Source organism: Paralichthys olivaceus, chromosome 24 (assembly GCF_024713975.1).
Source record: "Paralichthys olivaceus isolate ysfri-2021 chromosome 24, ASM2471397v2, whole genome shotgun sequence".
Taxonomy (NCBI): Eukaryota; Metazoa; Chordata; class Actinopteri; order Pleuronectiformes; family Paralichthyidae; genus Paralichthys; species Paralichthys olivaceus.
In genome coordinates, this window is record NC_091116.1 from 5,650,133 (window position 1) to 5,673,508 (window position 23,376).

The following is a 23,376-nucleotide window of genomic DNA, read 5'->3' on the forward strand; positions in this document are numbered from 1 at the left end:
ACTCCCCCTTCTTCCTCTCTTCTTCAATCCCTCCTTTCTGATCTGGTCTCTCCGTCAGCCGCTCTATCACTTCTTTTACTTTCACCGCCTCTCCTCCCCCAACCGCCATACATGCCGCAGCCACAGTGTATCTTGTAAGAGGTGTGGTTGGATGCCAATTATCCTGCTCTCTGACAGAAAAACAGCCAAGGATCTGTGGCATTATATATTCATGTGCTATGAGGCCCTCAACATTAATTATTCTTCTCTAAGCACACATACAAACACTGCCTGTGCATGTACATACAGTGTGCATGTGTATGACCAGACATCATGGCTGTATTCAGTATATTGCTTCATGTTTTTTTTTGACAAACCAATTCGTTGAGATTTCGAAAACATGAAATGCTTCATTAACAGCTTTTGAAAATAGCCCTGAAAGTAGAGATTCTTTTACTCGTGTAGCTCTGTAACTCATTTTTATGCCTCAAAGCTCTTCTGCTCTTCCTCTCTGCACACAATCATGAAAACCTCACTCTCCAAATGATGTTTGATGCAACTTGTCTATCCAGTCCTCAACTGAATCTCCATGTTTCATATCTTCCTCCGATGTTTTTGGTTTTCAGAAAGACTAAAAAACATTTTTAAAAATGAATGTCGTCTTGCATAGTCAGAACATTACCCATCACCGAGGAGGGTGCAGTAATCTCATACTTCTATAGACGGAGGCACTGAGGGTGCTGCTGCAAGAAAGTGTCAAGTGGAACTTGTTTTTGATGTGTAGGCGACATGTCACAAAAACCAGTGACAGTCGTACATCATCTGTGTGATTGCACAGAAACGATGTGTATGGATTTTAAACACCATACTATAGATAGAGGGTGCGGGGGGGCAGGCTGCATCAGACGACTCTGAGTGTGACCCCCCTGCCACGAGGGCGACAGAGGAGACAGCAGACCTCTCCTCGAATCCATCGTGTCGCTATCACATCAACTTTCAAATCCTCCTCGCATCCTGTCTCCTCTCCTCCTCGGCCTCACACATGGTGTTCCTCCCACTCGCAGATGTTGTTTGGTGTAGCAGTTACAGCCGGTACAGTTCGACACCCACGCGCGAGTGAACCTCAGCCTCCTCGTTTTCTTTAACCGCGTCTGCGTGCGCCACAGAGACGGAGACGGCCTCAGCTCGGATGGAGGAGCCGCCGTTAAGGAGGCATTAAATAGAGGTTAATGGGATATTTTAAGACCTGTGACAATCTGTTCCCATATTTACTGTAATGAAGCGTATGTTCAGCGTGTGGCAAGTTTGTTCACGGCCGCCAGGACTATGAGCCAAATATAGAAGGATCATCAAATGTGCTTTAAACTTGAGTGTGTAAGCTTCCCTTTATTTATGATAGTTTGGTTTTATACAAATCTGATCCCACTCAACAAAACATTTGAGAACATTTCTTTCAACAAGATCCATGAATTATTCTCTGAGAAAACAATTAAGGTGTTGAAAAGCCAACTATCCTAACTTAAGTAAAATAAATACTTTAACTAACTACACAAAGTTAACAAGACACAAGGAGGGGCAGGCAATCAACGAGACAGGAAGTAAAGTGAGAGAGACACAAATGGGAGACGTTTCAAAGCAAAACAGGAAGTTATGAACCCAAGGTGCAATCAATATACAACCAAATATATATACATATATTCAATTCAATTAAAAAATGAGTCCATGCAAATGTAAGCAAGGTCGGTTATTTGTAAATCAAATTTCAACAATGATTAAAAGTGCTTTACATCAAAAATAAAAGGCCTGATGACAATAGAAAAAAAAGAAATTAAAAGATAAATGATTAAAATAATACATCAAAGAGTGGAAGTAATAATACATTAGTACTTATTTGATGTAATAAAAGGCGGGCCAAACAGAAGAGGAGAGAGTTGCTGCAGACCTGCAGTGGAACATGAAAACTGAACGCTGCTTATCCATGTTTAGTTTTGACTCTGGGGGCAAAACTGAACTGAAGTGATATGAACAGTGTTCCCATAGCGGTCCATAACAGTATCTTCAAAGTAAGACACAGCGGAAGAATCCTGACATCTTGTGTGATTGTGTTATATTTTTATCTTTCACAGCAGGTGACAGTGATGCTCAACACAAAGTGTAAAACTGGTGCATTCAGAAAGACGGTTCAATTATAAATATCTTTTTCAGGTCAGGACATTTTTTAATAAGTACATGATCAAATAATATCTAGGTTCTTCAGCACTAGCTTTAGACACAGACAGGTTCGATTCTTATCCTTGTTTTACCTGAGGACCATGAATGTGTGACAGAAAGAGACATTGTAGAGATTTATTGTAATTTCTAATTCCTGCTTCACACTGATCCAATATGAAACATTATAATGAAAGATTCTCATATGAACCACCTTTAAATGTAAATCAGAGTCACAGTCAGTCAATAGCAGTTACAGGAGATAATAACGTTTGATGAACAGCCGCTTTTTAAAATAACATGCTGTGATTTTTATTGCAATCTAACGTACAGCGGAGCGCTGAATATTAATGGCACTGTGTCATTTCAGAGTGAGTCTCGATCCAACTCCACACGAGTGCGCAGTCAATTGGACCCACGCTCGCCACAAGTAGCTTTGGCTGAAACCCACAGATCGTAAATTACAGCATAATGGCCCTCGCTTCTCCTCCAATATAAACCGAAAATGGAGAAATAGCTAAGAATAGTGGGTGTAACGAACCGTAGATTCAATCCACAATGAGACAAAGGCTGCAGAGGCTGATGAGAAATTCACGCACACGCACGTGCAGTTATCAAATTCCGAGTTGTGAGAAAGCGATGGCAGAAATGCTTCCTCATAGCAAATCATGTTGAGGAATATTATTTCATGTTCCTGAGTGATGAAGCATCGGAGGCGTCGCGACGTGCATTTATAAAGCTTTTATCCCTGCTGTGGTGCTGAATCCCACCGAATCATGCCATGAATTATGGAGGTGGATGAGATGCGGAGAACTGATAAATCAAAAAATGTGCTGACATTTTTAGCACCAGGCTGAATATTGTGTCATCTTGAAACGGGGCTACAGTATTGTGTGTGTGCGAGAGAGGGAGGTAGAGAGAGAGAGAGAGGGAGGGAGGGAGACGGTATGTTTTTAAGTTAGTGAAGGGGATGCTTGTTGCCATGGCAATAAATCCAACCCATGCTTTCAGAGTTGTCATGGAAACTGAAACAAAAACACAAGGTGTCCCTGTGTGCTCCTTGGAATACTGTACGTTTGATGTCGTTCCTGCTGTCAACATTATCACCACCTTTAAAACCCTGAAATCCTGCCGTCTCTTTCCGCAGGTGCCTACCCTCGACTGTCTCTGAGCTTCAAGCTGAAGAGGAACATCGGCTACTTCATCCTGCAGACGTACATGCCATCCATCCTGATTACCATCCTCTCCTGGGTCTCCTTCTGGATAAACTATGACGCATCGGCAGCCAGAGTGGCTCTAGGTAAGAGGCGGCGGCCATTTAGATGCAGGTATTTGGCTTTTTGCAGATGAGGTAAGGGACCAGAATGAGCAGCTCCCTCCCTCCCTCCCTCCCTCGCTGATGGATCCCCAGAAGCAATGCTTCTTCATGAACTCAGAGAGACTGAGCTCCTCATTCTGTTTGTGGGATTAGCAGGAAAATTGGTGGGGCCGTTTGTAAATGGGTTTGAAGCACATTTCTATTATGTCTGCCGGAGTAGAAATAAAAGAAATTAGCATGAATGCATGACCTTGACTCGGCCCTAACTGGGTCATAGCTCATGTCTGTAGTTGCTGTGGTCACGGAGCTATAAATACACCACATCCCTAATGAGCATCATTTTCACTTCTTATTGAGAAAGGCCTGTGTGGGTGCCAGGGCCCACTCACTGTGGGGCTCCTGTGAGCAGTAAACAAGGCAGAGATGGACACCGCTCGGCAGAGTGATCCCTCGAAGGAGACTGCGGCTCCGCTACGTCTTTGTTGAACTGTGGAAGAGTTGTAGGCGACATATCAGGAGCAATGATTGTAATATGAGGGTTTGTCAGGACAAAAGTAATTTGGACAATGAGCTTTCTGCAGCAGTCTTAATTAAAACCATGTAAAATTGCGAAAGCCCAACTCTGTACAGCTGTGGTTCTTTTTTTAGGCTTTTTAAAATAAAAACACTAGAGCAAAATTGTTAATAGTGAATATAACCATGTGTTTGCTTTTAACCAATTAATATCTAAGACGACAAATGAAAGACAAACATTAAAACCAAATTCATTTTTGAAAACGACATCCTAAAACCAGAAAGTTGTTTTTCTGACAGAATTTCCAACATTTACAAAATCATAGTAAAAAGGTTTTAAAGACGAACTCCTCTTTGTCTGACTGATCTCTGGTCAGCAGGAATATGGTCTGGGTCTGAATCTTTCATTGTCAATGAAAGATTCAGACCTCTGCCACTGAAGTGCCCTTTTGCTTCAATCATAGAATTTAGAACAAGTTTACAGTTTCAGATTTCCTTCAGGGACTAACACAGAGTATTCTTCGCAGTGATAAAGGAAAAGATTGTCTCCAAGCTGGCTCAGATCCACTCATTCATTCACCGAAGCCCCCGCAACGTGCAAACTTTTCCAAGACACCATACGTTGTGCCACATCTTTGCTGCCAAGTGAATGACAACACAGCTTCTGCATGGTGAATGCTAATCTTGTAATCAGCCAAATTTAATATTCTATATAAAGACACGTGGTCCAGACAGCTGCTTTAGTCTGAGGGGCTCGGCAGCAAATCATCGCCCCGGGGAAAGTCTCAGGCTTTAATCCGTCCATGCCAATTGACTGCTGCCTTGATCATCTTTATGTGGACAGGTAATGGAGCAGTAATGACGCATCATAATGCTTTTTGGAAAACATGCTGTGATCCATCACCTGTCTGCAACACTGATATCCGCAGGAGCATAAAGCTTATTAGAGACTGGACTGGATCAGCGTGCTCGGACTTCAATTTGTTTTAAATCCCCCTTTTATTTGCCCTGAACTTGTTTGATTCCTTTGGTTAAGGCATGCATGCAGTATCTGGATATTACTGTGTGTGTGTGTGTGTGTGTGTGTGTGTGTGTGTGAGCGTGTGTTTACACGTGTGAAGTCCTGCTGACGGCAATATCCGGTGTGTGCCTCCTCAGCTTAGAGGCAACCGAGGGTCCATTCACTCCTCCTGATGGATCGTTAAGAACACTTCACCTTTATGGTGCATGGGAATGTGCGAATGTGTGGGTGGGGGGGGGGGGAATGCATGCGTTTGTGCAAACCTGCCAGTGAGAGCAGTGTAATGATCAGGGAGAAATCAATTCTAGGGGGCAGCAGGACAACAATTGAGTTGTTTGAAGGGGAATCTCATTTTCCTGAGCATTTTTCCTGAGATTGTAAAGTTACAAATGACCCACTCGCACCCTCATCCGGTTGAAACCCATTTCCCTGCAGTCACGTCCTTCGTTCATAACCATATTATACGAAGAGCGGAGGTGTGGGCATTAGCTGTAGTTAGTGTGGGAGCACACGAGAGTTGGGCTCGCTGCGTGTTATTCCAGACCTCAGGAACCTCGTTTTTCTCAATCACTGACTCCCAAAATGACAAATGTGAGAAACGGTGCGCATGCTAACTAGATAGCTGACAATTTGTGCTGCCTGCAGGTGATGAATAGATGTGTCCGATCAACACCGCTTTGATTTACCTCCCGAGCCTCCATCCCTGTAGTTAACGTTCATTGCCGTTGCCCGTCCTTTATTGCATCCTGCATGATACCTTCTCCTCTTTATGATGTTGGGCTGTGTTGCTAATGGCCTATTGGCTCGTGATTAGAGGAGATTTGATTGTTGTGCGCCTTTGTTTCTGCTGTTGAGGTGGAAAAGAGACTTGGGGACATATAACGGGAGAAAAGAGGGGGAGGGGATGGAGAGAAGAGGGAAAACCACCACTAAATGATGGTGAGATCTGGGGGGCGGGGGGGGGGAAATTGAGGTAGAGGAAAGTGGGGAGAAGATGATAACAAAAGGATGAGACAGAGAGAGAGAGGGCGAGAGACGGAAAAAGACAGAGAGCGAGAGAAAACCTGTAAAACTATATTTCTCCCCGGAGAGTGTACCAGCGTGATGAAACAGGAGGGAGGCCCGTGACGAGCGAGCAGCGCCTTGATTAAATTGTCCGAAGAGGGAGCGGGAGAGGAAGTGGGAGAGGATGAGAAATGGAGGGAGGAAGGGAGTAAAGGACAGAGAGTGATGGCACAGCGGCGAGAACACCTATAAAGAACAAGGCTGTCGTTAAGCAGAGGAAGAAGACGAGGCAGCGACACAGAGCGCGTAAAGTCGAGCTAATTCACATTCACACCCTGTGACAACACTCATACATTCACACACATGAGCAGAGTTAGCCTTGTAATGTGCCAATAAATCACAATGAGGGCTGCGGCGACCTTAGCTATCCCCCCCCCCATACACACACACACACACACACACACACACACACACACATGTAACCCAGCTACTCATAGGCTCCATTTATTTCGAATGCAGGCAGATAAAGTGGTGGAGATATATCTGCCACATATGTGTAATGAGATCAAATGTGGCGTTGATGTGTTGCAGGTCAGGGTTTGCATGGTGCCACGTGTGATTTGCACAGTGGCCCTGAAAAATAGACAGTGCATAATCCAGCACATACATGTTACATACATGGTTCATAACACACTGGATACCTGGTGCATACACGATACATGACACGGTACATTCACGTTTCTGTAATCACTTATTTTTCTGGAACGTATTTTGCGTTTGATCGTCTTGACACATTTTGATGTCATCCCTTCACGTCCTGTCAGTTTGGTGAGGATGTGTGTTTTCAGTCGCTCCTGTGTTTTGCGTTGTCTTCAGTCGCAGTGCGCCGCTCTCTCAAGGCCAGTTAGTGTCTGTTCACGTCTCTTTCTCCTTCTGTCACGCTGAAGGTGCCTCTACCGCCTGATTGCAGATAACCAGGCTCCTCAGTACCTTAGTGGTTAAGGTTACTGAGAGCTGGGGGCGAGACACACGCAGCACTATTCTAATGAGTTATTTCTGTTGATGACCATGGGGCAGACCTCTGAATTTCAATGAAGCCGAGGTTACTCGCTCACCTGTGTGTGTGCTCATGGAAGTGAAATAAAACCAAACATGAGAGAGATCTGGAAATTGTTTTTATAACCCCCCCCCCCTTCACTCTTTCTGTGACTCCTTTAATCCCACAGCAACATAATTTCTTTCACTGCGTCAATCTTTACTCTTAACTCTCAGAGGAAAGAGCCACAACACGTTTTCTAGAATAAAAATATCCGTGTCTCTATAGTAACACCTCAGACATCTGTTGGAGTTTTGTCTGACGTGACTTTAAGGTTCCTGAGGAGATTGTAGCATCTGCTCAGATGCTGGAGTTCGCATTTAAGACTGGTTTACACTATGACAGGTTTCTAACTAATTAAGCATCAGATTTACCGTCCGGGAGACGACATGTATGGAAATGTTTCAAATCTATCCTATGGCACGTTGTCCTATTAATAAAGCTGAATGTTTGTTTGTCACGTCCTATTTTCTAAAACTCATGGAGCTGCAAATATCATATTACAACCTAATATCATAAGCAGTGTTTTACGATGAGTACATATAGAATATTTTTTCTCTTCCCTCCTCGCAGGCATCACTACCGTGCTCACCATGACAACCATCAACACCCACTTGAGGGAGACGCTGCCCAAGATCCCCTACGTCAAGGCCATCGACATGTACCTGATGGGCTGCTTCGTCATGGTCTTCCTCGCCCTGCTCGAGTACGCCTTCGTCAACTACATCTTCTTCGGGCGGGGCCCTCAGATGCAAAAGAAGCTGGCGGAGAAGGCGGAGAAGGCCAACAACGAGCGGGCGGCCAAGTACGACGCTGCGAGGGTGAGTCGGGATGTGATGATGGAACGCTTCTGATTGTTTTTTACGTGAAGCCGACTAGAAGTGTCCGTGGGTAGATGGATTGAAGATAGAAAAAAGAAGTGAATCAATAGATAAACAACACTGAATGTGTAGGTCCAAGGTGAGAATGTGGAGCTTGTTGTTATTGATTTTTGTAGAAATATTGTTTGCCTGTAGGATCCACGTCGAATGAAGAATGACTCTGGTTTGAATATTTATCTTGTTCTGCAGCACAGCGCTTTGGAAATGACCGCAAGTGGTCAAGGTCTCAAATTCATTTTCTCCTTAACTGGTTTTTTTTCAGCAGGAGCAGCAACAGGAAAATGTTCTACTTATTTTAACTTGATTGCACATTATTTTTAGGAACGTGTTTCCGCACTGGAGCCAAAATCTGTTGGTTTTCAGGTTTTTTCCTCCCCAACTTGTGGCTGAATATTTTTATCTCCTCAGGAGGCAGGTTGTAGGACCGCGTCCCTTAAACGGTCCAATCAGGTTAAAGGTCTTCGCCACTCACGCTCGGTGAGTTGCTTGTTCAGTGGGACTCTTCAATATCCTCGAGTCAACTCTGCCATTGCCATCCGCTGACATGGATGTTTTTTTAATTTTATTTTAGATTTTCTTTTTGCCTTAATGCAAAATTCTTCTCCATCCATTCTGAGTCAAGCGACAACAGACATTTCCATGACGCCGAGTATCCACTCGGACTTTTTTTCCACCGCATTGAAACGACCCTCATGCTCGATTCTTCCGTGGTGAACATTGTCGTTGCAGATCCGAGCCTGTTTCTCCCTTCAGAGCTGAATGCATGCTGCCTGTGGATCCTCATTCAAATCATCATTACCAGCCACATTTGTCACGCACATGTCGGGATGCTGTGAATCAGTCTGAGCGGGTGCAGAGGTCCCCTGTTTGAAATCCATAGAGAAAGTATCTAATACTTTCTAATATATCACATGTGCTTCGTTGTTTGCTGGCTGATGTGTGTTGACTTGTGCAAAATCAGCTACTTTAAAAAAAAAAGGGAAATGTGAGACCTCCACAGTTTCTCCATTTGCATGAACGACCGCCATCGACCATTGCTGTTGGTTTGCTTTGTGGCACACACATCACACAGGCATGGAGTGTGACACTGTGTGGTTTCATTCACGTGTTGGGGGGGGGTTAAAGATTTGACAGCTGGAACTTCAATTCTCATGTTCAGTCAACTCAGGAGCAAAAGCTTAGCACGGTGCTGATGTTTCCGTCCCTGAGGTTCATCTGAATTATTTTAAAGAATCACAGTTACATTTTAAAACACTGGATGGATTATGAGGCAACAGTCCTCTGGGCACAGACTTGCCCACCGTGCCTCCTGCATATTAATGACTAGCAGACACCCAAATTGAAACAGACTCACAACGTTGCAACCTCTTTGTGGCTCTGATTGACTTTTCAACAAGAGGGCACCTAAGACAGAGTCTCCGACCCCCAGGGCCCCGAGCCTGTCCCCAGCAGGCCCCTCCAGTAATTCCCCCAGGATGACATCCACATGTCATTACCTCAAGTGCCTTAAAACTTCCCGTAGCTTCCTCTTTAGCTCTTCCTTTTGCCTGCGCTCAATGATTTTGATTTCCTCATTCCACCGTCCATTCAGGCGGAACCACACGGCCACGGGAACATCCTGCTCACCACCCTCGAGATCCACAACGAAGTGGCGGGCGGCGAGATCACCACCAGCGTGGCGGACATTAGGAACTCTCAGTCCATGGTGCAGTTGGACAGCACTGCCTCGACGCACATCCAGTACCGAAAGCAGAGCGGCGGCAACGGCCAGCGCTCCGGCAGCCGCCAATCGCTGGACCGGTCCGCGCAGATGAAACGCAGCCGCCTGCGCAGACGGTCCTCGCAGCTCAAAATCAAAATCCCCGACCTGACGGATGTAAACGCCATCGACCGCTGGTCACGGATCATCTTCCCTTCCGTTTTCTCACTGTTCAACCTTGTATACTGGCTCTACTATGTCTGATTGGACCGTTGTGTTGAGGTGTTTGGTGTTGTTTCATTTTTATTTTCATTTTGTTTAATTTTCTTCCTTTTTCTGTTGCTTTTATACACGATGGAATATGTAGAGTAAAAGACTGACAAAGCACAAGACAAAAAAAAAAGACTGAGAAAGACTACTGAGGTTTGGACCAAGTTCTCGTCAAAATTGTTTTTATATTTGAAGTCATTGAATCCTTAGTATTGAGGTCTTTTTATTTTCTGAAGTATGTACTGTAACTGGGACTTGTGGCAACCATTTCCCAACATTCTCCCTCTCAGTAATGTGTAAATAGACAGATACAAAGCCAGCAATAGAGTAAATGATTCAGTGTTTGCAAAAAAAAAAGCCAAACAAACAATGAAAACAGTCGATGCAAAGATTTTTCTAATCACAAAAAAACTTTATACAACACAGGTGGTCAGAGAAGTGCGAACAATTTCTAAAACGTCATTAGCCAAACTAGCGTACGTATGTTTGACTGGTACCCTATGCACTCTTAATGCATGCAATGATCAGCCATAGAGGAACAGTAATGGCACAACTTTACAGAAGAGACGCTGTTGATGTGTATTTGTTTATACCGTTGATAATATATAAGACACTTGCTATTGACTTTATCATTGATCTGGGGAACCTTCACACAAACGCACTCGTTCAAAGGAGAGGATGTTGCCTCTGTTCAGGATTGACTGTGACTCAGGTTCGGAATTTTTCGCTATTAGGCATCTTTTCCTCGACAAAAGAAAAGTGTCACTGAAATATTATTTTTTTCGTAATTTGATACAGAGATTTAAAGAAGGAGAAGAAGCACAAATACGAGTAAAACTGCCATTTTTCACTTCTAACTTCTCGCAGCAGCGCTTCAAGTGACAGAATTGCACTCAAATTTCCTCGAACTTACTTTCAAACAACTGCCAAGGGCCTTTTGGGCGATACAGTTACTCAACCCATGAAATACTATAGTATTTTTGTACTCTGTGTCTTCAGGTATTCATTTGATTTATTGTTTTCTTTTGCTCAATACTAACTCTGCTGTGATGATGGAGTGGAGGAATGAAAACCCATTGTTTCTGTACATAAGTACATAGGTGTGTATATACATAAATGTGTATATATATATATACTGTGTGTACAACCCAAAATGAAAAGGATCAAATATTAAGAGTTTTGTGAGTGTCATGCTGACGATTAACTGTCAGACTATTTAGTGCAGGTTCAAAAAAAAAGAGTTGAGGATTAAACCACAGGTCAGTTTCAGGAATCAGTTTTTGAGTGTCAGCGGGGCACTGGATCAAACAGCCCACCATGTTCCACTCTGGACACTGTGTATATGTTCAATTCTGCATTTTTATTGTACGCTCTGCCACTCAGCAGCAACTCATGCAAAGGGATTTCACTGATTGTGCAGACGGACCAGACGCTGACTAACAAGCACATACTGGCATTGAATGTATCAGTTCCATTCTTCAGGGAGAGGATAATGAGCCATGGTCATCCTTTCTCCATCAGAATGTAACACGCCCATTCTTGCGTTGAGAGTGATGTAGGGATAGAGGGGGAGGGCCGATGCTATATACGAGTGTGTGCATGTGCATGTATGTTTGAGAGCGATGGGGAATGGACGGGGCGAGCTTGGGAGAGGACGGGCGTGGGTAGACGGTTCATTTTCTGTGCTGCTTGCTCGACTATGGACAAATGTCAGCGTATAATAGTTTTGTGGATAGAAGTAGCTCTCCTGTTTGACTCTTGCCTCTAACCTGTGCCATTCCACCTGAGGTTGCAGAGCAAGCGACCAGTTCACGGACGATGATGTAAATCTGAGGCGTTTCTGTCACAGATCCACGGCACGCTGTAATTTGTGCATGTACAAGAATACATACAAACTGCCACCGACAGACAGTGAGTTCTGCTCTTGGTATGTAAGAGTCACTGACCGTCAGAGTTGGGATCAATTTAACTTTGAAATGAAAATGTGTAAAGTCTTATGTGTAAAGTCTGATATGTGACTAAGAACTGAATGTACTGTACTTGGATTGTTGCTGCATTGCAAATGCAATTTACTTTCTGGAAACAGGATTGACCTCAACCTGATTAATATAGGGCTCCAGTTGATTCCACATTTAAGTGACCCGAGTCTCTCGCTGGTTTCGTGTCCTGTTTTCTACCGTGTAGATGGGGCAAAGTGCAAACTCGACCTGGGTTCAACAAAAAAAGAAAGTTCTAAATGAAAAAAAAACACCACATGTTATAAACCAAAACTAGGAAGGCCCCTGAGGATCCATAGTTAAACCACGTGTAAATCTGTACTCTGTTTACAAATCTGTGCGCACAAAATCACAATCGGTTCTCCTGTTAAAAATTTTTGCAGTTGGCTCTTTTCTTTTTTTCCTCCGCTCAACCTTGAGGGGCTTTTAGCATCTTTCTGAAAATGTGTTCACCCAAGACGTGAAGTGAATCCTCATTTTCCATATGAACTTCTGAACCTTGTGTACCAGTGATTTGAAAGTACCAGAGATTGTTGCAAGCTAGCAACAAACTTTACGTTTAGAAAGTAAGTTCATAAAAGCATGGGATGTATTCAAATTCAAGTGAAAACACGCCTCTCCAGTGACTGTGTGTTCTCTTCACGTTCTGCCCCAACACTCAGAAGATGTCTTCACTTTGGGTTTTCAAGTGTCTGAAGCAGTTTGTCTGAATCAGTTCAAGCTGCTCTGAGTAGTTTTGAGGGGAACGTTTGTACCAACAAAATGTCTAAACAGTTGAAAAAGCTTCAGTGTCATGTAAATAAGATATAAAAAAAACAGATTCCTAGAACACTGGAGCTAGAAAATGACTGTTTTCTGGTGCAAGTCACACAATCTCCCTGACTTACTGGTTCGCTTTGATTCATGTGGTGAGATTTAAAGCAAGTTTTTGCAGTTGATCCGTGTTTGAGCCGTTTTTATTAATTACCAAACTACACAGTGCAGGTGAAAACTCAAAGAGGAGGCAACTTATACAAACTCTCAATACTTGTTTATCATGCATGCGACTACAATTTGTAACTTGGGAAGATTTAAAAAAAAAAAAAAAAAGATATTTTGCAAACGTACTTAAATGAGAGCTGCCGACTGCTCATTTTAGAGATGACATGATGCCATGTGAGCCTACGTTAAAAAGAAAAACAAAAAAAAAGACTTCAGGTGTTGTATGGCCTTGGTCCCATAATGGAATGTGAAATGTTCTGTGCTGCCACAAAATGTACTTAGGCTTAGATTTATACTGTATATCTCTGTATGTTTCTCTTCCTTTTTCAATAGATTATCATGTTAAACCATCAATAAAGGATATACATTGTACATGGTGTATTTGATATTGTGAGCATGCATTACACAGCACAAAAATCTGCATATATATATATATATATATATATATTGCAAGATGAAGTGCAGTGAATGAAAAATCCTTTTGATAAAGTTTAATAAAGTTGTGTGAGTGCAGTAGCTCCCTGGATACAGAAAGAAAGACAACGTGGAGGTGGAGATTCTCATCGGGTCACCGTCACCTGTCAAGTTCATGATTCCCTCTGTGGCTTGTGAGGAACAAAATAATATTAAACTCTGAAAGTTTTTTTCCAGTTAATATCACAAAGTAATAAGATCTTACACTTTTTTCACATTTAATCCATTGGAAAAGCTCCCAGAGGTTTTGATTTCATTCCCAGAGGTCGACCTCCAGATGAAGAGGCTCAGCTGATGGTACCACCCTGCTGTCAAATCAAAGCTGAGAAGAAAGACGTATAAAATCCTAAAGGTAAGAACTGTGCAAACATTACCAAAGAAACAAGTGGATCAGTGAGAGGAAGCTGCACCAGAATCAGATTATAGTAATGATTAAAATCAGGCCATTCGAATGGGGTCGGAACTACAAGGGACCCACGCACATTTACACAGAAGAAGAAAAAAGAAACAAGGTGTTCTAATGTAACTAGGGTTCTTCAGGTTTAAAAAGTTTGGGTTCATAATTCTGCAGTGTAATAATTTCAGAAACTGCAAAGGCTGTCTTCTAATGTGACTTCATGAGCGTTCACACGCTCAATTCTAAATCTCACTATAATTGTGCTGCCACTTGATAATCCTGCTAATTCACGGACACACTGTTCTGTCTGGTGCATCTATCATTTTAATGTTAATTAAAGTTTAATGCCTTAAAATACAAGATAAAAAAGTGCCTTGCTCTTCTATATTTCTTGCCATTCCACAATATGTAAGTTTTATAACAAACTAAACTATAACATTTTATAACACAACTATTATGTTTTTATGATTTTAGATGTTATAGATTTTATATATTATGACACTAGTCTTAAATCCATATCTGGCTTTATTGCAACATCATTGCTGCTGTTCTGTTATTATTACTATATTGTTTATAATTATTATATCTACCGATCGATCTGTCCACAATGTTTGAAAAGCAGAAAAAGGACAAATGTATATTTATTTATTTATTCTCTGAACAATGAATTTCATTTCTTATATAAACGGTGTTTGGACTTCCGCTCGCCTTGTCTCCTGACGGACGTGCTGACGTACTGAGGTCAGCGTGCTGCGTCATTTCCGTTCCCACTTCCTGGTCTGAATTGTTTGTGTACTGACTCCGGCGGCTGCACGTGTCTCCTCCGCAGATTGAGCTGTACCGTCATGTTGATCCTCTGAGGTGGGTTTCGAACCATATCCACACAACAACTCTTATGTACAATTGAAATCATATTTAGTTACAAATAATATCTTATAAACACTTGAATATCTGAATACTGGCTATAGATAGATCGATAGATAGAAATAATAACAATAAAGCCTAATATTCTAATAGTAGTAATAGCAGTAACAGTAGTGATGATGTAGTAATGAAGCCAGACATATATTTATGACTAGCATCATAAAAAGATCATCGTCCAAATGATCATACAAATATTTTAGCATAGTGTAACTTCTAAATGGCATGAAAATAATCTAGTTAGTCTTTGGAAACCTGATAAAAACGTCATAGTATTCTTTGGTTTCCCACATCAATATATAAATGTCACAATTTAGATGTGACACAACACTGACTGTGGAATTGCACAGAATAAAGAAGAGCAAAGGATTGCACTTTTTTATCTTGTATTTTAAGGCATAAAACTTTCATTCACTTGCATAGAAATTGTCAACAGTGTCAACACAACCACAGTGAGATTTAAGGACTGAACTGTCATGAAGTCACATTATGAGACGGGTTTTTCCGGCTTCTGGAATTATCACATTGTAGAATTTTGGAAGGCAAACCTTCCGTCCTTTTTTCTTTCTTTCAGGTCCTCCCCTCAACTCACTCTGTTCATTGTAGGTACACACATTGCAAAAAATCATAGTATATCATGCAATTCATGAAAACATCTTTATACAGAATGAAGTGTATGAGAAATGTGATGGTAAGTCACATTTCTATTCTTCTCACCCTCACTGCAGCTCACCTGGTTTAGCTCTGTGACCTGAAGTTAGTCTGAACATTTAGTGTCAGTGGCAGGGAAACACAAAGCTGCTGTTAAGATTATCACACTAGACTCCTCATCGACCATCACTAAACACAACCTAACATTTTTACAATCATCAGTTTCATAGAACAGTACTTAGTTGAGTTGTATGTTCAATAAAATACTTCTCCAGCATTAAAATGAGTACATATCAGGTAGAAAAAAATATATTGGCTATGTCACAGGCTATTGATGCATAATGAATTCAGACAGTGCTGAGCTTTTCAACTCCCCCTGCCTCTCCACAGTGTATGAGTCCCTTGGGGTGTGTGGTAATCTCTTTTCTTGCCTTTATAATGTATATAGGGGTTCTAACCCCGCGGTATATTGCAGAGTTTATCATTAAACTAATCATTAAAGAATATCACTGTTCAGCAGCTTGAGGGAGGCATGTGAGCAGAGCTGTTGTAAATAATAAGGTAGACACAGTATTTATCTGTGGCTCGGACTCTTTTGGAGGTTGGAATATACAGTCTTTGTCGGGTGTTTCTCAGGTGAGCGGTGGTTGTGACGTATTGTGATAGATGAACTCAGGCAAACAAGATGTCAAGTCACTAATAAACAGCTCTCAAAGGGGCCATAACCCAAAAGGCAAGCAAAGGTTATTGTAGCCAAAAAAAAACAAGCAAGCATCTGCTATCACTCATTTTGATATTATCAATATTATAGAAAAATTCCCACTACAGAACAGTTTCAAAATCTGTCAAGGGCTGTCTGGATGGATAAGGACATACCCTTTGGACCTGATATCATTAACTGGCAATGCCAAGGATCTGGATCTGTGATTGCTCAAAGAATTATGATGGAGCTCAGATCCACCTCCCTTTCACTGGGTGAGATGTAGAGGCTGTCGTACGCTGCCCTGCAGGAAGCGGAGCCTGGATTTGTAGCGTCCTCCAAATATCAGCCCAGCTCACAAGCCTGTTCAACAAAAAAAATAGAGAGGACAGAAATACATTTTAATTAACTTATCAGAAAACACAGCATTTGAGCAAACATCAGTAAGATAACCAGACAGAAATCATCTTAGAGATGATTATGTCATGTTGTCAATCTTTATTTACACTATATCATTTCAACAATGTCACACAAAATGTACCTTGTGAGAGCGCCTCCCATTAAACTTTACTTAACTAACTTTAGTTGTGGCTTTCGGGAGCTTTTTAGTCGTAATCTCTTGCATTTTGTTCTGAGCTAACTTTGACCCCCAACTCAATCACTGACAAGCTGTGACATTCAGCCTCCGATAGAGCAGCGAATGTGGAAAAATTCATCAAGGTCAGTTCCAAAGCTGGATCTTGTTGCTTTAGGATTCAGTCTTATTTTGAATGAGACCAGAACAGGAGCTCCCTCTGACCAGCATGCATCGGTAGATATTACAATTAGTCTGTTTACTAGTCTCACTTTAAAATAAATGATTCTGATAAAGTTGAGCAAATGCTTTATAAAGAGTCAGTGACCAGAGTCAGGTTTCATAATTCAAAGAGAATTTAAAGTCATCCATCTCTGCGCTGTGAGTTTGTAGGACTCAAGGCCACAGATTTGATTGTAAGATAACATTTTAAGTTTAAGCAAAGCATTGATGTGAAGTACTGCAAACAAGCCTTTTAACATTCGCATAGCAACAGCAGCTTCCGCAGCCAGGTCTCTCTAATTACACTTTGGTGTTTAGTGCAGCAGCCTAGTTGTTGTGAGGGGAAAATAAAGTACTTCTGATTCTGAAATGCGGCGGCTTAATAATACATTTGTCCCCTTCTTGTATTTTTTTCTTTGTTCAGCTGAACCTGGAAGTCCTGAGTGGACACATCGAGGTGGATTCTTTCTGGGTTGACCCACGGAACCACCTCTGACCCCCCCACAGCCTCAGAAAGCGGTGAGGATTCAGCGCGCGGCGTCTCTTCTCCACAAACTCACTGAATGAATTCCTTCTGATGTCTTCCTTCTTTCTTTTCTCCCCTCGCTGCCTGCCAACTGACATACTTTCTTTTAATTCATAAGCAGCAGGGCGAGCAATGGAGGGAGCGTGGGAGAGAGTAGGAGGGAGAAGGGATGGATGGAGAGAGAAAGAAAGTCAGTTTCAGCATCAAAAGGCAGTCTTGGAGACTAGAGGGAATATACTGACTCTTCCCTGCGCTTTTTGATGATGCCTTTCTGTTTTATGAACTCAATCATATGCAACAGCAGCAGCAGTGTATTAGCCTACTTCTCCCTTTTACTGTTCTTGCCCTCTGTCTCGCTTGCTCTCGTTCCCTTATTACACCCTGTCACTCATTCCTTCCCTTACGTACCATCTCTCTCGTCTCTCGTTAAAACCTGTCTCTTATTTTCAAAAACATCCCTTCTGCAATCGACTGGCAGGCATTTTCTGAAACGTATTATGTTAGACAATAATTCTGACAGCTCACAGAGGAGGGACGAGCCCAGATAATAAACTTTTCCTGAAGACGCAACAAAGATCCCTAAATCATTAAACATTTAGAGGGCTATTCCCCAAGTGTTCAATACTACAGAGAATAACATGTCCTATTATGTGTGACCCAGAAACAACTTGCATATCTTGACTCACATCTGCTTGCTGCAATCATAATTAAGAAAAATCTGTCTTTTGAAGAGACATAAAAGAGAATACTGACCACTGTTTTGTTTTGTCAAACTAGAGAGGCCGGTTTTATCCAGTCTAACTTCACATTAGTGGCTGAAACATGATTCATGTTACATTCAATCCAGCACTACTTCCTCTCAGCGTACGTATTGTACAGCTGTCACTAGCTCGTCGGAGACTCGCCTTTCTAGGATAGTTCGGCTTCGCCTTTGGATTCAAAGAGCAGTCAGAGGATGGCCGTGAGGAATAGCAGGGTCAGAAACAAACAACTGAATCCTCATGTTGTTTTTAATGTTGTGAATTTTATCTTTGTCTGGGAGAAAAACAGCATCTTTTTATCCAAATCTAACTTCCAGTCTAACTGAAGTTTTTTAGCAGTGAATGTAATTAGCGCCATTCACTCCACTCACGCTCAGTCATTACGTGAACTTCTCGCATTACCAGAAATGACCATCTTTGAAAAAGTCCAATTTTTAGCTCTGCCAGATACGGAGGAATAATTTAAATCTTCTCGACTGCGCCCTCTCTTGATTCCTCAGTATTTTATGCGAAACCTCTCTTTTAAGATAAAGTTTCATCATCTACACTGATTCTCCCCTCAGTTTTTAAGTCTGAATACTATCACTTGTCACACATTCCTGTGTTCAGACATTATCAGGCTGCATTGTGGGCAGAACAAAATGAGCAGTGGCTGCGAGGGAGAGTGCTGCAGACACAAAGGTATCTTTGTTTTAAATGCTGCCATGCATCTCCAAAAAGGTTAACGAGTCTGCATTGTCATTCTGGATTTGTTGCAGTCTCTCTGCACAGGACAGAGGCACCAAATCCAATTTATCGAAGGTGGTTTCACAAAGTAAGTGTCACAATTGCTCCCACGAAATGGAAAACCACACAGCGAAGACATAGAAGCATCAAATTTTTGAATCATCATATGTGAAACTTACATTTAGTTGAGATTTTAACAACAGCACAGTGCATAAAAAGTATAGCCTTGCTTTTTCTGCCCTCTGTTGGACACTGCACATGCATGTTTAGAGTATCTCCCCCCCCCCCCCCCCCCACACACACACACACACACACACACACACACACACACACACAAACATTCACACGCCCACACACTCATCTGCAGACAGAGAGGCATGTTGGTGTGATTAATGCTCTCGGTTTCCACATTTCTCGTTAATTAGCAGCTGCTTGTAACTCAAACCGACGTTTGTACAAAAGACATTTTATTCAGCCTGCGTCGATGGAGCCACAGACGCCATAATTACACCTTGAATTACACCATGTTTGTGGTTCTCGCTGCACAGGGGCCAATTTATTGGACAGACTCTCTGCTTATTCAATTTTTCAATCACGCCTGTATTCTTTATAAACAGTGTTCAAATGTTGCACAGCGCTCTTTAAAATGTTAATATGTTTTGTAGCGCGCATTTATCTTTAATGTATTCAAGGTCCTCATTGTATCTAGTGGTTATCAAAGCTCTATTCTCGGCGTGCGAGTTATTTGATTTCATACATTTGAAAGTCAAAAATAGTGTTTATTACTTTACAATCTTGCGCACAGTATTTGTTATGGTCATCACTGCACCACTGTGAATCCATCTGTGAATATTATTGTGCTACAGGAATAAGATGTTCAGAGATCTCGGGAAAAATACTTCTGTATTGTTTATCACTTATTTATCTTGAATATTTATTTAAGTATTTTAAAACAAACCCATTTGCCTGATCTACCAGATAGGATGATAGGATCTAACCCTTAACCCCTCTTTCCAAACCCAGCCCAATAATTTTCATAGAGCCCCTCAACATTAAATATTTCACAGTTTATCTCTATTTACTCTCTTCAAAGTGAATTCTGATCTTTTTTATTTTGGTCAGAATGTATGTGTAGCCTTTTAGAAATAAATACAGGTCTTCTCTATATCCTTCCTCTAATACATTTCCTCTCATAAAATGCAAATCAGCCCAAAATACGCCGCAGCCAGGCAATTAAATTGCAGCTTGTACCCATTCAGAACTAACAGATGTCTCCCGCTGTAATACACCGATTCCATCAGCCGCTAACAAAACCCTCACCTCCAGTCAAATAGCAAAGCTTTCACGGCATAAGAATGAGTCTGCCTCGCTGCAAAGACACCCACTGCTTCTTTATACAACACCTTTTTATAGCATCTATTTACCTTGAAACCATGTTGCCAAGGAACAACATCCTGATTGTGTGGCGTACATGTCTTTTCACCTGTGTGTGTGTGTGTGTGTGTGTGTGTGTGTGTGTGTGTGTGTGTGTGTGTGTGTGTGTGTGTGTGTGTGTGTGTGTGTCAGTCAGTGATGGATGCTTTAAAGTGCTATTAAAAGCACTAAAAGAGGGGCTGTAACAGCAGCTGGGCGAATGACTTCAAGTCGTTGATGCTCTGCTGCAGGAGGTGCGGACTGGAAGTCTTAACATTATTCCTTAATGCTGCCAGTGTCTGCTGCATTGCAAAGGGAAAACACTCACTGATGCAGGGATGCAGACTATTGCAACTACTTCACATTTTCTTGCCCTTTACTTCCCTTTCCCTCTGAGTATGAGCTGCTTAACTGATACGTGTACTACAGTAATCCCCTTCTTAGTGAATGGGATTAATATTTAATTCAAGAAAAGCCTTTTTATCTTTCCCTACTGTGCAGTCAGTGTTCGTTGTGTTCAGTCAGCATTTAGCAAATAGAAGGTAAGTGTTGTTAGATAGGAAACGCATCTCGAAATATGTCTTTGGAGCTGTTACAGAAAGAAATACAGTACAGCGAGTTGGTGTAGAGTTAAAATATAAAATCTGGATGTTCTGTCAAATTTTTGATTGTACTGACAAAAAGAACAACCTTATACGTAAAGACCGGAAAACACATGGTAACTAGAAAAATACCATTAGCAGTATATTTATGAATATTTGGCTTTAAACTGTCTTACATGCAAAGTTATTATTCTAAAATACAGATACTCCGTGAACTCAGTCTATAATTGTTTTTAAACCTCTCTGCACTTTATCCTTGAAACTCCACTGCTTCTACCGCAGCACTGATCCAGACTCAGCCCAGACGGGAGAACACTTGACAGAGTGAACTTTAAAATGATAAAAACCTGCCTCACAGATACATATTGTGTATGAATGTGTATAACTGTTTGTAGTTTGGGACAAAGAGGAAAGTGAATAGTGTTTCTTTTATCAGCACTAAATGTTGGAACTAATTCCTCAATTTAAAAAACGTTGAAACCTTTTTTTTTTAAGCGACTTGAAGCTTTGGGTCAGCCTGTTGCTCCAGGACACGTCCATCTTACAAGTTAGAATTCTTTGTGAAATTTCGAAATCTCTGGCACAGAAAAACTAAATGCACAGAAGCAACTCTCTCTGCGTGTTCACTCACAGCCAGGAGCAAAGGCCATGAAATCCATCTGAGGTTATTGTCTAAGAGCGCAGGAGTTTCATGGTGTTGAACAAAAAGACGAGATGCTGTCACCACAGGGGTTTATCTGCAATGCTCAAATTTACAACCTTTCAGAGAGAACCCTCAAACTATAAACCATAGGTTTGATTTCTACACTTTCTTTAAATGAGTATGTATGAACGATCATAAATATTAGTTGACGAAAAAAGTTGAGATAGAAATTCAATCTCTGGAAACTTCTCGTCAGCATTGGCTTATAAAGAAATACATTTTTTCATTTCTGTCACTTTTCGTGGTTCTTCTCTGTTCAAGGCTGACAAGTCTCATATAACTGCTGCTGCCTTCAACAATCAGCAGACAAACAAAGACTGATCTATACTGTGAAATGCTGAGGTGCCCTTGAGCAAGGCACCATGCCCCCCAATTGCTCACGGGGCGCTTCTCCTGTGGCTGCCCATCACTCTACTCTACAATCTCTATCCAAAAAATGTGCATGTGCATGTCTTTGAGCCCTCTGTGTGTGTGGGGGGGTTTGAACTGCATGTGTAAAAAAAAAGTGTTAAATGAGTTTAAAAAGAATTTCCCCTAGTGGGATAAAATGTAATGAAAAAGAAATGTACTTCAAGTCATTCAGGCCATTTGAAATAAAACTATTCAGTCAACATCTCAGGAAACATCTGAGTCATGTGTGATTTGTTTCATTATGGAAAGTTGCTGCTGGTGGATTTGGCTTTGGCTCCACCTACTGGTTTCAGTTATTTACCATTTTATTGTGCGTGTGTGTATTTGCGTCGTCACAATTCTTCAATCCTTGGAAATCCATGTTCATCCCCCGCTTTCAAAGTTCACCAGACTCACACTAGAATCAGACACAAAAGACGTCTCGCTCTCAAATCAAACATATGTTATTTCAGCTTTATAAATCCAAAATAATAATAATAGCGAAAGTTATTGTGTTTCACAGAGATAGGAACCCACAAATACATTAAACAAAAAAGAACCTATCAGAATAAAGGTCAATCAGTGAGTAGCATAGATTTGACATCAACCGCTGCTATGACATGTAAAATAAATATTTAAAAAAGGAAAAATATGAAGGTTGTTGAGGAACGTGCAGCTTCTTCATCTTTGCTCCACATTCAGTCATCGGTTTGTGGAGGTGGTCGAGCTGTCCTACGCCTCCTGCAGCTAAAATGACACAGTCTGAGTCTGCAACACAAAACAAGAACAGAAGCAGATTATTAACTGAGAGACTGCAGACAGACACACTCTCAAACACAAACTAAACAGACGAGGTTCTGGTGCGGGGGGGGGGGGGTCTCTGGAAGTGATAACATGCAATATACTGATAATAATAAATACAAGAGCAGAAGCAGATGAGTGACCAAACAGCCGAAAACACGAGGACAACTAGTTCAGAGGTAATTCAGGAAAATTCAGATCACATATTTGACTCCAAGCCACTAAATTAACTATACTACTACATAGAATAAGCACAGAATATGAAAAGGGTTTGTGTTAGAAAGTTTAAACATAAGTTTGCAGTCCGACTTGGTAAGAGTATTTTGAAGTGTTACACTGTTTTGGATCTAAGATTAAAAACAATAGAAGTTAATTTGCTGCTACTTAACATTTTGCTTGGGTTAAAATTCAAATACTGAAATAATAACTTGTAAAAAAACAATGTTAAACGCTGCAGTAATTAGTCATGGATACACAGATTATTTTGCTGATGACAAACAAGTCGAACATGATGAAAACTCCATCATGCACACAAACACATGCTGAC

The 23,376-nt window shown here is 41.5% G+C and overlaps 1 protein-coding gene across 6 annotated transcripts in view; it reads left to right on the plus strand.

Moving 5' to 3' along the window:
• Nucleotides 1-22,261, plus strand: part of LOC109639741 (gamma-aminobutyric acid receptor subunit beta-3-like) — a 75,960-nt gene extending 53,699 nt beyond the window's left edge. For 4 of the 6 annotated variants that reach the window (XM_069521281.1, XM_069521279.1, XM_020103358.2 and 1 more), the window contains 5 exons: nt 3,335-3,487; nt 7,714-7,961; nt 8,430-8,498; nt 9,613-14,700; nt 17,332-22,261. In XM_069521281.1, the coding sequence (XP_069377382.1) occupies nt 3,335-3,487; nt 7,714-7,961; nt 8,430-8,498; nt 9,613-9,984 (842 nt within the window). In that variant the 3' untranslated portion in view covers nt 9,985-14,700; nt 17,332-22,261. The remainder of the gene's footprint in view (nt 1-3,334; nt 3,488-7,713; nt 7,962-8,429; nt 8,499-9,612; nt 14,701-17,331) is intronic. The other 2 variants (XM_069521280.1, XM_020103364.2) reach the window with 1 other exon arrangement.
• The last annotated feature ends 1,115 nt before the right edge of the window (nt 22,262-23,376 follow it).